At 41.4% G+C, this 12798-nt stretch overlaps 1 protein-coding gene across 4 annotated transcripts in view; it reads left to right on the top strand.

Annotated features, from left to right (window-relative positions):
- Positions 1-10959, top strand: part of LOC135911828 (centrosomal protein of 89 kDa-like) — a 65030-nt gene extending 54071 nt beyond the window's left edge. For 2 of the 4 annotated variants that reach the window (XM_065444172.1, XM_065444174.1), the window contains one exon: positions 7008-10959. In XM_065444172.1, the coding sequence (XP_065300244.1) occupies positions 7008-7128 (121 nt within the window). In that variant the 3' untranslated portion in view covers positions 7129-10959. Of the gene's footprint in view, positions 1-1899; positions 2688-7007 lie in introns of those variants that run through there. The other 2 variants (XR_010567463.1, XM_065444173.1) reach the window with 2 other exon arrangements.
- Positions 10960-12798: the final 1839 nt, after the last annotated feature.

A 12798-nucleotide genomic window follows, 5' to 3' on the forward strand; every position in this document is an offset into this window, starting at 1 on the left:
CCTTTTTATTATGCACTGAAGTAGACATACGGAGCGGCGGTTACAACTCCTTTTTCAATTTTTGTCTGCCATGTGTATGTATTGGATGTAGATGGTACCATAAACCAACTCCTAAAATAGCCATTTTACCCCCAAATGAAGATCTAAAGGTTCGCATAATTAGGCACTTTACAGAAAAATACTCCATTTGCCCCCAAGTGGCTGCGAACATATGCTTTTTGTTTTGTGCATCTACAGTGCACCACTTCTTTCTTGGAGCTTGGTACAAGCTAGAAAATATGATGCATCCAGGCATAAGTTTACTGGCAGAAAAATAGTCTGTGAATATAAAATGTAAACACTGGCCAGAGTGCGTGAAGCTGGCCATTAAGTGTAATTTTTTGATGATTGTTTATATCATGAAGATTCAGAAAAAAAAGAAACTAAATAAAGCTGTTTTTCTTGTCACATATGTGACTGTTTACACTTTGTATGGGGACAGAGCCTTGTCAAGCTGCAGTTAACGGCTTTTTCCTGTCACCCCCATATTTCTCGTGAAAAAATAAAAGTTCCTTTGATTGAAAAAAAAATTAATTGATTGATTTATTACAAGGGGTGTCCAAGTAGTAGAAAAAATTAATAAATCTGGTTCATATATTGAATTGAGTACTAAATATTTCTATACATCTAAAAATTATAAGGAATGGATTGGATGGAGACAAATTGTCATAAATTTATGTCCTGCAATGTGTATAATTTTTAGAACTGATAACCTGGGCAAGTAGACAGCATATAAATGAGAAAGAATGAAAAGACGATCGCATTCTGTGTGACCATGCATAATAACTAAACAAAGGAAGTAGGTGCTTTCCAATTCACATGGAGAGTCTGGGTCATTGTATCTTAATGCAAGGTTAAAAATAACTGTTGATATGATTCAGCAGTGCTAGGTATAATACCAGAGCACTGCAGATCCTTTTAGTGATGCAAAGATGGCGAAATTCACCAAGGAAATAGAATATTATTTATGGAAATAACAAACCTGTATGTAACCTAAGGCCATAACTGCAGTTTACAGTACAGTGGACTCTCTTTAAATGGAACTTCAAGGGACCAGGGAAATTGGTTCCGTTTATCAAGAGTTCCATTTACTGAGAGACATTGCAGAGAGCATTGCATGAATACAGAACCAACCAACCACGAGGATGAAATTCTGTTTAAGCGGCAGTTCCATTTAAATTATTTCAATTTATCGATATTCCACTGTACTAACAAAATAACAGCTCCACATACTTGCACAGTGAACTGCCTATGAAGAGCAATGCTTCCACCTGCAGCAGAATTGTGTAATATGTACATAGAGGTTACAAGAGGGGCCTGATATTTTTGGTAGAGTTGGCACAACTATTATATACTTGAAGTAGCCAGCACAAAGCTGCAAACTGCAAATCCTCTCTTCAAAGCCCTCATTAGCTGTATTTATTTCACGGTATTCGGCTGTAATAAACAGCAAACTTTCAAGTGCCAATTGAAATAAACAGCAAGAGTATCCAAAGTTGAACAAAAAGAATTGTTCTATTTGTATTTGTAACTTTGAGTATTCATTTGCACACCCCTGTGTCGGATATACCCACACATTTAGTTACAGAATGATGCAGCAACTATAACACTCGCGTACGACATTATTCAAGCTTTACATAATTGCAAAGGTAACACATTCATGTGGATGAAAACTACTTCTTTCGTGTCACAGCATTTGCATCATGAACTGCTTTCTTTTAGAAGGAAGAGAAGAAAAAACATCCGCGTGTTTAAGCTTTACATGTGACACGGTCATGGTGCCAGCTATTGAATGCCATGCTTAACTCTGCCTGTAGCCAGTGAACCATGCAACCACTCCATATTGTGCCTTTGTTGCAGGTGTTACAAAAACAGTAAAGTTCTGCTCAGACACATCTACTCCTGGTAGTTCTCGTTGTCATCCTGTTTACCATCATTGGAAGCAGTTTTCAGGGTATTTCCCCCACTTCTGCCTCAGCACCAAATGCAAACACTCTTAGTGGTCACCGACACCATTGCTGCAAACATTCCCTACAAGAGCACCCTGAGCAATGCTGTAATCCATGCTGCACTGTTGCAGGTGCTCACGCCCTGCTTCAAAATTCTAGGAGACCGGCACCATGTGCTTTCTGCACCTGCTTGCAAAAGTCCAAAAACCACTTGTTCGGGCTCTACAACATTGCCAGCTTTTGTGGCCATATGCTAATTGGGCAGGTGGATGGAACGTGGATTTACTGCTCATGTGCTGCTGGCACAAGAAAAAAAATATCACTGAAGCTTGATTTTGTGTGGTTGTGCTGCATGTTTCCTTAGCATGCCCATAAGTGCCACAGCTGGATTACCGTATAAAGTTCTAGTGAAAGAATAAAGCTGTGAAATGTCGCTAACTTTCTTGAGCGGGGGAGGAAAAAAAAAAGTTGACATTGCAATTTAATAACCATTGTGGATCAGGTAATTCTTCAAGCAAGGATGGACAGACTATGACTTGTGCCCTGGCAACAACTCCACTCTTCTACTCCCATATAACCAGGCCTGCTAATTAACCCTTTCCCTATGCAAAAAAAAAGAAAAGAAAAGAAAGAAAATTATGCCAAATTTACCCAAAAAATGTTTTTGCTCAATTTGTAGAGCTTGTTTTTCTGAATAAAACGGGATTATTATTTCAATCTAATGAGGTTCCTTTATTTCACAAATTGCGTAGTAAGATAGGTTGAAGAAAGCTGCACTGCGTGGCCCTGGTGTCTTACAAAAAAGTGTTTTGCAGGGCTCAATACATTATGAAAAGAGACTACGAAGAAAAAATAAGCTAAACGTTGCAAAAACATGCACATGAATAGTGGCTACTTTTACGCAGCTTCTAAAGCAGTTAGTAGGCCATCTTCATACGGTTGACTCACAGGTCCTCCTGGCCATCTATAGAGTAGTCGTCATCAGACTCCTCAGATGAGAACATGTCACTTTCCGTTTTTGAGCAAAACTCTACAGAGCTGTGATTTAATGAGGAGTTGTCAAAATGCTTTGTTTACACACACTTTCATTGCTTCGCTTCGAGGAGGCAGCCATGCTTTATGCGGGAGTGTCAGAGGCGGCAATATAATGAAAGGCGAGACACAAATGGCACAACAGGGACAAGTGTGGCCATCTAGTGTCAGGAATTGCAACTAAACAAACTTTTGTTTATGACAACTATAGTCATCATGGGTATATTGGTGCAAAATTTCATGATGGCTATACTCGTCAAGAGGAGGTAAAGGGTTAAAGAGTAGTACATTACTTGTCTGCCCATGCAAATGTTTTTCTGCTTAAATTGTGATGTGTGAGAAAATTGAATGAGAGTGCATGCTTTTAAAGGCACACAATGACATACACAAGCAAGTTAATCGGTCACTTGTACAATGTGGTTTATTATGCACGGTAAATATGGAGATTTTTACCAAGTGAGGCTGGTTGTACAGTCACATGACGCATAACTCAGCAAGTTTGCAGTTTTCTTGTTCCCATTCATGAGAAAAGCCATTAATAATACCAATACAGTTAAGATTCTATACAGAAGTAAATACATGCAATAAAGTGTGCACCAAGCATGCACTGAACTTTCATTGACTTTTCCTTGGCCTATGAAGCCACTTTACAAAATAAAAAGGTGATAAAGACACCAGTAAAGAAAAAATAAATTGAGTTTGTAAATACTGCTAAATATTCTGCAAACTTTTCTTGAACAGTCTGGAAACAGCTTGTAGACAAAGCTTAGTGTTCCAACACTTTTACCATGCCATTAGTACAAAAAAGCTAGCTGGATGTTCAATACATAACTATATACCAGGCGTTTCAGTGACAACTACCTGCAGTTTAATAATTACATACTGTATAGAATTTGAGACAAGCTTTTATTTATTTCAGTGTACACGTTGCAATTGCAGAATTGAAGATGACCAGTTGGAACTCTGCTAGAACCGAAATTGAGTATCATACTGTATTCCCACATAGCCTTCCTTAGGCACTGTGGGACAAAATTATATAAACTTTTTTTCTTGGGGGGGGGGGGGGGGGGGTTTAATGAAGGTCTGGAAACTGGTGTCGAGTTATAGGTGCCGCTGTTGATTTCAAAGTTACTTACTAAATTTAGCTCACAGGTTGTTAGCAGTTATTGCACAATTCCTGTTTTCTGCCAGTGATGTGCATTTTGACCAGGATACATATTTTCCTGTATCCCCTATATTTAATAACAGGAGTGGTTATCTCTAAGGGCTCTGTACATCAATCTTTAGTCATTCAGGGCATGCATTGTCCTAGTCTGTGTGCAAGCCTTATGATATGGGCTCCAACCACAATAACTGAACCCTGAATAAATGTTTCTCTCTCTCATGTAAAAATTCCACAACCCACACAGCATGGCCTGCTATGTATTGCATCTTGAACACTCAATTGTATCAGCATGTCTATCTAACTTAACAGAGCTTTAGAGTGTAGGGGAATGCAACATAAGGTGGCTCACTCAGATTTGGCCATATACCAAGCACGCTGTAGACTTTTTATGCAAGGCTGTAGTGTAATGTCATGACCATGGTGTTGAACCGAACTAAATACTGGTTCGGTTCAGGTTCAACGTGGTCTCATTTCGTTCAGTTTGGAGAAGTAAAAAGTTATAATGGTATGCAAGCTGGTTTGCAAGAATCAACCAGTTTGCGAACCGGTTTGGCACAGCAAATTTTATCTTGCCCTATGGCAACATGTTGCACAGTACTATCAACTTATCCACATGGCCAATGCACAAGTTTTGTGAGGAGCTGGAAGAAGTGAGGTCCCTCACACATGGGAGACAGCAATCGATGTTTTTACATGAATATCAATGAAGCTTAATGTTATACAGCTACAGCAGGCATACAGGTAAAGTTGGCCATCATAAAGACGACGACGGGGGTTGCACTACCCTTGAGGATGCAGCATAGATTTAGGCGTTGAGATGGTGACAATGCAAACAGCAGCCGCGCAGTTCCATGCTGGAATATTTTTTATTAATGTCAAATTGAAGGGGCCCCAAACCACTTTTTATCGAAGTGCAGAAGGGCATTTGAAGTGAAAATAGGCGATTTCAGAAATACTTTGCCACAAAAAGTACTTCAATGCATTCAGCAGAAGCTGAGTTATTGGCAATCAAGCATGGTATCCACTGTGTTCTCGTTCCTTCTTCAATGCCTTGCACTGTGAAGGCTACAGCATAGTGGGGCGTGCTCACAATGCTTCGCCTTCTAAATATCACCGTGGCCTGCAGTTCAAATTTAATTTTGGATGCTAACATAGATGCCACTACTTCTGCCTTTGGCGCCTATGATGCGCTTAACAAAACCCAAACGCGGTTGTCCTCAGCGAGCCGCAGTGCGTTTAGCCAGTGGGCTCATGGCGGTAACCCACGGTGGCCATGTTGTCTATGCCATGTAGCCAACCTCAGCTTGATGACAGCTATCGGCTAATAGCAGCCGTCTAAGGGAATGGCGAAATAGTGTGTCCAATGATGAAATAGAGCGTCTAGAAGAGATTGAGGACAGGGCCTTCTGTTGAAAAGAGAGTGTTTGAGAGAAAAGTGACTTCGCGATCCACTTGCAAGCTCCACGCACCGCGTACAACAGCAAAACTTGGCTGAGATGTTCACAGCAGCATATGCTACCTACAGACTATGTTACTTCTCCAAGCCCGAGGGGTGGTTCAGGGCCCCTTTAAAGACAGACTTCATTATTGAGAATGCCTGTGTCTGCATGGGGTGGAGTTTCCTTGCCTTGACAACAGCATAATCAGTTAATTTTTCTTTTGCTTCAAGTAGTTACTACTGGAGTGTTGAGTGAACTGTGGCATTTGATTTGTGGTGTCAGTGACAGCGCAGAATCACATTTTATTACATAAGTTACAAATTGAAACATCTAGTCTGTAGCAAAGAAGCAATTGACATTTTGCTCAGTTTTCAGCTGCTTGTTTAAAAAAGTAAAAGCAGGTGAGAACATTGATGCTTTTGTACAATGAACAAGGAGAGTTTGTGCAGATGATGATCTTTCTTACGCCACTGCACGTAGGCAGTCTTGCGCTGACTCAGTGCGGACAATCCAAATCATGCACATTGTGCCCCATGATCGATTCGTGCAAATCGAAGAGCATTGTACTCTCCTCGGAGGCACCAAACATGCGTTCAACCATTGCACGCAACAAAAGCAGATTTCCCATGCCGTTTATAGCCATTTTTACCACACACTAAGAAGGCAATGTGTAGTTTTACTGTTACATGAAGCCATGCTCATGAGCTTCCTCGTTTTCCTATTTTCCCTTCTCAAGGACACTGTGTTTTTTGTTCTCCGTCTATTTATCTAGTAATAGTAGCAAGCTTACCTAATGGCTGGAATAGGAGCTTCACAAACGGTGATTCTGCAGGGCCCCTGAAATAATGTTTCAGCTATGAAACACAGCTGGCATAGCCAAGTTCAAAAGTGCAAGTGTCTCTGCCTTAGGTGGCTGTATAGTTACCAGCACATACCTATAGTCCACCCCAGTCTCGTGCACAACTCGAGAGTTGTAACAATTTACTATTGAAGTGTGCTGAAAAGAAGTAATTACTTCAAAGAATTGTTCATCTATTGAGCACTTGTTTTCAGCCTTATGTTTGAACCGTTTCCTGTTGAACAACTAACTGTTATTTTTTGTGGTTCAGGTACTTTCCAAGATAATCGGTTCCAGTTCAGTTCTGACTAAAATTCTGGTTTAGGCTCGAGTTTGACACCCGGGTCGTGTTGTTCACAGCTGAACCATAGAAACCTTTTCTTACAGAATTTACTGAATGCATGTCTTTACTGTGAATTCTTCGTAAGTAATAATTCACACCGATGTAAATGTGCAACTTGGCTGTTGTGTGCATGGTATTCTACAGTGAAATGTCCTGAATGTTCTTCCAGCTTATATAGATGACACCTGCTTCTCTCTTTCAGGAAGCTGGAGAGAGAGCTCGAGCAACTGTGGCAGGTACTTGCCCACGAGACTGAACTTAAGGCATTGCCAGGCGACACAGCACAAGCTTTTGCTCTTCACCAGCTTGCATCACAAAATTAGCCCTGTGCCAACCGCGGTAAAAAGAAAATGATACAGTATGGGCCTTTTTCACAACTTTGTTGTCTTGTCATGTGCTTTAATATTAAGCACTGAATGGTAAGCAACGATTGTATCTGTTGCTCACTAAAAAACATAACTGTTCATTTGCAACTGAAACTACTTAAGGCAGCCGACATGGTTGCAACTATGTGTGTACTGGCAATGTTAAATGCAGAATTGCCTCTTGCATACAGCTTGCTTTATGTCAGCCAAATGGGCATCTTGACATTTGTGCAAGGTGCAATGAACCAGGACTTGACCAAGGAAAGCTAATAGTGAAAAACAACATAGACCAAGGAAGGAACCTTCCAACCTTTATTAAATGGACTACAGACCAAGATTGCATGGATGAGCCTGTGCAGACATGTAGATTCTAGTGCCTGTGTATACTCCTATAGGAAGCAGAGTTGTGCAAAGGTCTGCCATATTTAAATCTATTGTGAAGGAAAGCCACTGCTTGGGCTTGCAGGAGCCAGTTAAGTGCTGCCAGAACACACTTTGGCACTTTATTGTGTGTTGATACAATTATAATGAACACATTTCACTTATTGATTGTGCATATGATTTTGCCACATTCACACAGTGTTTGAAAAGAGTTATGTGCATGAAATGCGCTACATAGGTAATCGTTGTAGAAGCAATGGTGTTCACCTGGCAGCAGATGGTGTGAGTACATTGGCCATGCCTCCCTGTTGATGGCGGCATACCTTGACTTATTTTGAACAAGGCAAGTACTGTTACAAAATGAAAAATAAGTTGGACAAAGCATGCTTGCAATAACCACCTCTGTGTTCATTTTCAGCTAACAATGTGTGTTCCGTCTTGATAATGATGTCACGCGTAGTTATAATTTGGCAAAGAGCACCAATGACTTTGAACACTAAAGGCAGAAATAATTGTGACATCTGTGTATGATGGAACAGTAAACATGTGCTGGTACTCTTGGAAGTGCTGACACCAGCACAGCACAGGTGTTGTTGCCATTGTGTTGGCTTCTCCGATGAATCACAACACAAGTGGCTCAAAGAAAATGCTCAACTCTGCTCTCTATGGGAGTGTGTATAGGAACACTAATACACTTCATGCACAGCGATGTGCCTAAAGCTATACAAGAAATCAAAGCATAATTTAACAGATAACATGTCAACCTGACCATGCCGAACAGAGTAGCCAACTGTCTAGAGAGTTGCTCCTCTTTGTGACAGTGTCTCCATGACAAAGTACCTTTACAAGTTTTTCTGCTCTTGAATGTTGTATGTACATCACTCATTTAATCATGAACCTCTGTTGATACAGTCGACTTCCGTTAATTTGACCCTGATGGACCGATGAAATTAATCGACTTATCCGGCGGGTCGAATTACACAAGATGCCGAAAAATACTTTAAAACACCATGATTCATTTTGTCCGATTGTAACATATGCCCTCAAATCAAACGCATGCCCACGTTTGATTTGTACAAAGTAGAAAACTAACGTAGATCTAGCAGTCATCGTCATCTTTCCGTGCTCCAGCACGTGTGTGTCGTGCTGCGAGGTTGGAATAATAATAATAAAAAAAGCTTCTTTGGCTCCTGCCATCGGTCCGAACAGTTCTAAAGTTTTTCGCTCGCTGACTCACGCATTGTTGTAGTGACCCTAACCTCAGCCCTTATTGTAGAAATAACATTAAAGCTCCTAAACAAAGTAGAACTCTCACACGCACTTTTCTTTTTTTTTTTTAAGGAAGATAGCCGAGGGTCTAATGTCTGTTGCACAACGGCGGCCAGTTTTCTAAAGTCAGCTTTGCCGCAAATCATTTGGATTATGCGGTAAAGCATATGAATGCCGCGAAGCACTGGTATTGTCTCCGATTGCACCACGCAGGCAATCTTCGGCCCAATCTATTTGAAAGAAATAACACAAAAAAAGGCATGTGTTAGGATAGAGTAAATACTGTAATCAGACATTGTTAGCTACCGTTGTTGCTTAAAAATCTTCCTAGGGCAGGCCAAAAATAGGCGTTCTCGACGGGATAATGACGTTAAGTGGTGCAGTGCGAAGCAGAACAGAGGGACACCGAAAGGGCGTGCAACGCATTCACTGACCCTTAAGCTCTATTGGGACACACTGCCACTAAAATGGTCACTATTGGAGTTACCGTAGGAGTCAGACGCATGCATGCCGACTATCAAATTCGAGTTATCCGGCGAAAGCCAATTTTAGGATCGAAATAAGGAAAGTTCAAGTCCATAGAAATGCATAGGTGCCAGCCGGGATCTAATTAGCTGGAGTCGAATTAAAGAAAGTCTAATGTATTACTGAATTCGGTTTTAGCATAGTTCAGAAAGAGACAGAAAATTATAATACTTGGAATTTTTCTAATCTTAAAGAGAATACTTTAAAAAAAGTGACCTTCTTTTTAATAGGGCACAGCATGTGTTGCTTGAAGCACAGTTAATTGAAAACATGTTTTCTTGCTATACTCCAGCTGCATCGGTGTCATTTCTCAGCTTTGGGCAGCTAAAGAATAAAACTAATGGTGTTCGATCCCCTCCCATTTCCCACCTGAAGCTTGTCTCTGGGTTAGTCTTTTAAGGTTGAATGTAGCATGATGTCCCGAAGAGCAGTAGAAGCGGCGAAATGCAAGCTGCACATGCAGTGAACACTGCAACTCAATGCCAGAAGTGCCAAGACGTGGCAGTACAGGAACATGAGGCTGAGACAAAGCAAGGATGCTGACCAAGACCTAGAGGCGGATGCACATTATGCCTTGTTTAGGGATGCTGCAGTGCATTTGAAAAAACAAGCCTTACTTTGTGTAATATTCCAATACCTTGCTGTCGCCGTCATCTTGCGAAACTGCAATGTTTTTAAATTGTCCAGTAAGGAGTAATATATGATGTCATGGGTGTGCTCAACCCTTAACATATGTTGTGCCTGGTATCATGTTTTCCCTCATATCTTTTAACAAATATTTTTTTAGTGCGTTAGACCTCTTTGCCTATGCAATAGCATTTATTATTTCTAGCAGCGGTCTGCAAAATCACATGCAGGCAGTGAGCAACCTTTGAGCTTTGAGTGTGCATTCATTCGAAGTCCTCGTTTTGCAACCTCATTCACTGCAGCATCTCTCATAGCAGTTATATGTTGCTTTATGACCCCATCAATCAATCAAATTAATCGTACTTCTTACTGTTATAACTTTGCTACCTATGTAGCTTTTCACTATTTTAACATATAGTTTTATGGCTGATGCATACAACAGTTTCATTTACCTTGAGCATAGTGCCACCTTCATATTTCTTAATATGGCCATAACTGTAAGAAGTGAAAACAAGTTACTTTTGATTTGGGAAGTTTAATGTCCTAAAGCTGTACCATGGGCCGAAATGCTTCTAAAGGTGGGGCACCGGGTCAGTTTCGACTGCCTTGAGTTCTGTACAGTGCCAGCTTTCATTCAAGCAGTACAGTAGCAATACAAAAAATCGTATGCCAATTTGACAACTGATACATCAAAGGCATCGTTAAGTGAGTTCGTACACTGCTCGAAAGTACTAGGTCTGTTTACTGACTCACAGCCTCACCGCGGCCAAGTGCAATCCTGGCTGGCTGTTCTTGGAGAAGCCCCCCCTGCAGCATTGCGTTGCAACACCACAACATCGGCTTTCACTGCCGCAGCTGTACAAACCCCTAGTTTACCTCCAACGTCGAGCTAGTATAATGTGATGTTAGAAACTAATATTATGGATGAGTGATTAAGGAAAAAAGAAATCACTTACGATTACGACATTTCCTAATGCAAAATTTGAGTGCAGCTCTATACGAGTTTTAATTACGTGATATATTGGCAGGTGCGGACAGTTTGTCTCGTGCGGCACATTGCAAATGGAGCGAAGTGGGACGTGACTGCCTCACTAATCTGGAGACAGTGCGATTCACAGCAACTGCTGCCAACAGACCTCCCAGACGATACGTGTTACCCTGGCGCAATCTCGTAGCCATGCCTCTTTCTCCATGCCCTCCTTTGCTTTCTGCCTGATGGTTCTGCTGCACCCTCCTCGTCCACTTTCCTCCCCACGTCTTTTATCCCCCGCTACACTCTGTGTTCACTTTCATCTTTCGCTGTGCTCATTCGTTAGGTTACGCTGCCACCGCCGCTTGCCACAGAAACAGGTGCCTGAGAGCTGCACTCTAAATGAATGCCCGTATAAGTTGCCTAATCGAATACAGTAGACCCTAATTGATACGATCTCCCGGCGCCAACATTCGTGATCGAGAACAAAAAATTACTCAATACAGTTACACATTCTTTACCGGTTAATGTGTTCCCAAAAAACAATCTCTCGGCACCAATGTTCATTCAGTACATCGCCAAACTGCCAGCATGCACTCAATTTCCTCTTCTGGTACCAGCAAATGTCCTCGCTGGTCATCACACGTCATAATCGCAGCTATCGCCGCCAAACCCTATTGCGATAAGCATCTTCACCTATCTGTTTCACAGCTCATGTGGCGTAGTGCCATTGGAAGCGTATTGCATACCTTTAATAGGTGATAGCTGAAATGTCGCCATTCGCGTAGTAAGCATCATGTTTCGCTCTAGCAGCATTGTATTCCAGCGTCGCACACCTATTTCGTTTTAGTTTATGCTGTCAAAAGATACAGAATAGGAAACAAAGTGCTTCTCCGACTGCCCAGGCCCTGACAGCTCAGCGTGCGTTGGTGTCTCGTGACGCAACAGTTTTCGCCGAGCGGGCACGTCAAAACATCCCACCGAAGCAGCTACTGACCCAGTTCGAATACGAGGGGCGTAAACATAAGATAGCCGAAGTAGCAAAAACGACATGCGTCTCCAGCTGCTCGGTGCGTGTCTATTCACAGAATGCTTCAAATTGTGGATATGTAAAGTACAACTGAGTATGCCAAATTTTTTTAGTGACTTCGGGTTGTAAGTTTTCCCCCAAAACAAATGAACGAGCTTTTGCTGTATATGCAAGATAACTTATTTTTTGACCATCGATCATTGCGTTTCAAAGAATATTCAGGGCTCTGAGATATGTTGCCTTTATATTTGATATCGACCATGCAGTCACATGCTGGCCTTTGCCATACGAAAACAGTTGCGAAACTCCCTTTAACAGCTTTGCCCTAAAGTTACGTATTTATATACACCTCTAATCAACGAGCTTTCTCAAATTAAAACGGGCAAGAAGCTGGGCCCTATTGGTTTGTTTTCCATTTAATAAATGTTGGAAGCTTGTGCTGTTCCTTCCTATATATGCTCTGAATGAGAAAAAGAACTGAGGGAAAACATAGGAGAAATTATTTAATATTCATGCACACAGTTTTGACTCCGAACTGTGTCCGTGAATTTGCGAGGTGTAGAAACGATCCAGAGGGAAATGCAAGTGGACAAAAAAACAATCTCTCACTGTTTATGCAGTTACCTTTCTGCACTCTTAAAACAGTTGCACCCTTTGGGGTGTATATTTGTCCCACAACAATAATCGTCATCTGCCTTGCTTGCGTTTCCTTTCTTGAAAACTCGGCGCTCGCTACTTTCCTGTCGAGAATGCTGTGTCATGCTGATAACACACAAGCCATTCGCGACTTGGAAGTACTGGGCTCCCAGTGTTAAAGAAAGGAAAT

Source organism: Dermacentor albipictus, chromosome 1 (genome assembly GCF_038994185.2).
Source record: "Dermacentor albipictus isolate Rhodes 1998 colony chromosome 1, USDA_Dalb.pri_finalv2, whole genome shotgun sequence".
Lineage (NCBI taxonomy): Eukaryota > Metazoa > Arthropoda > Arachnida > Ixodida > Ixodidae > Dermacentor > Dermacentor albipictus.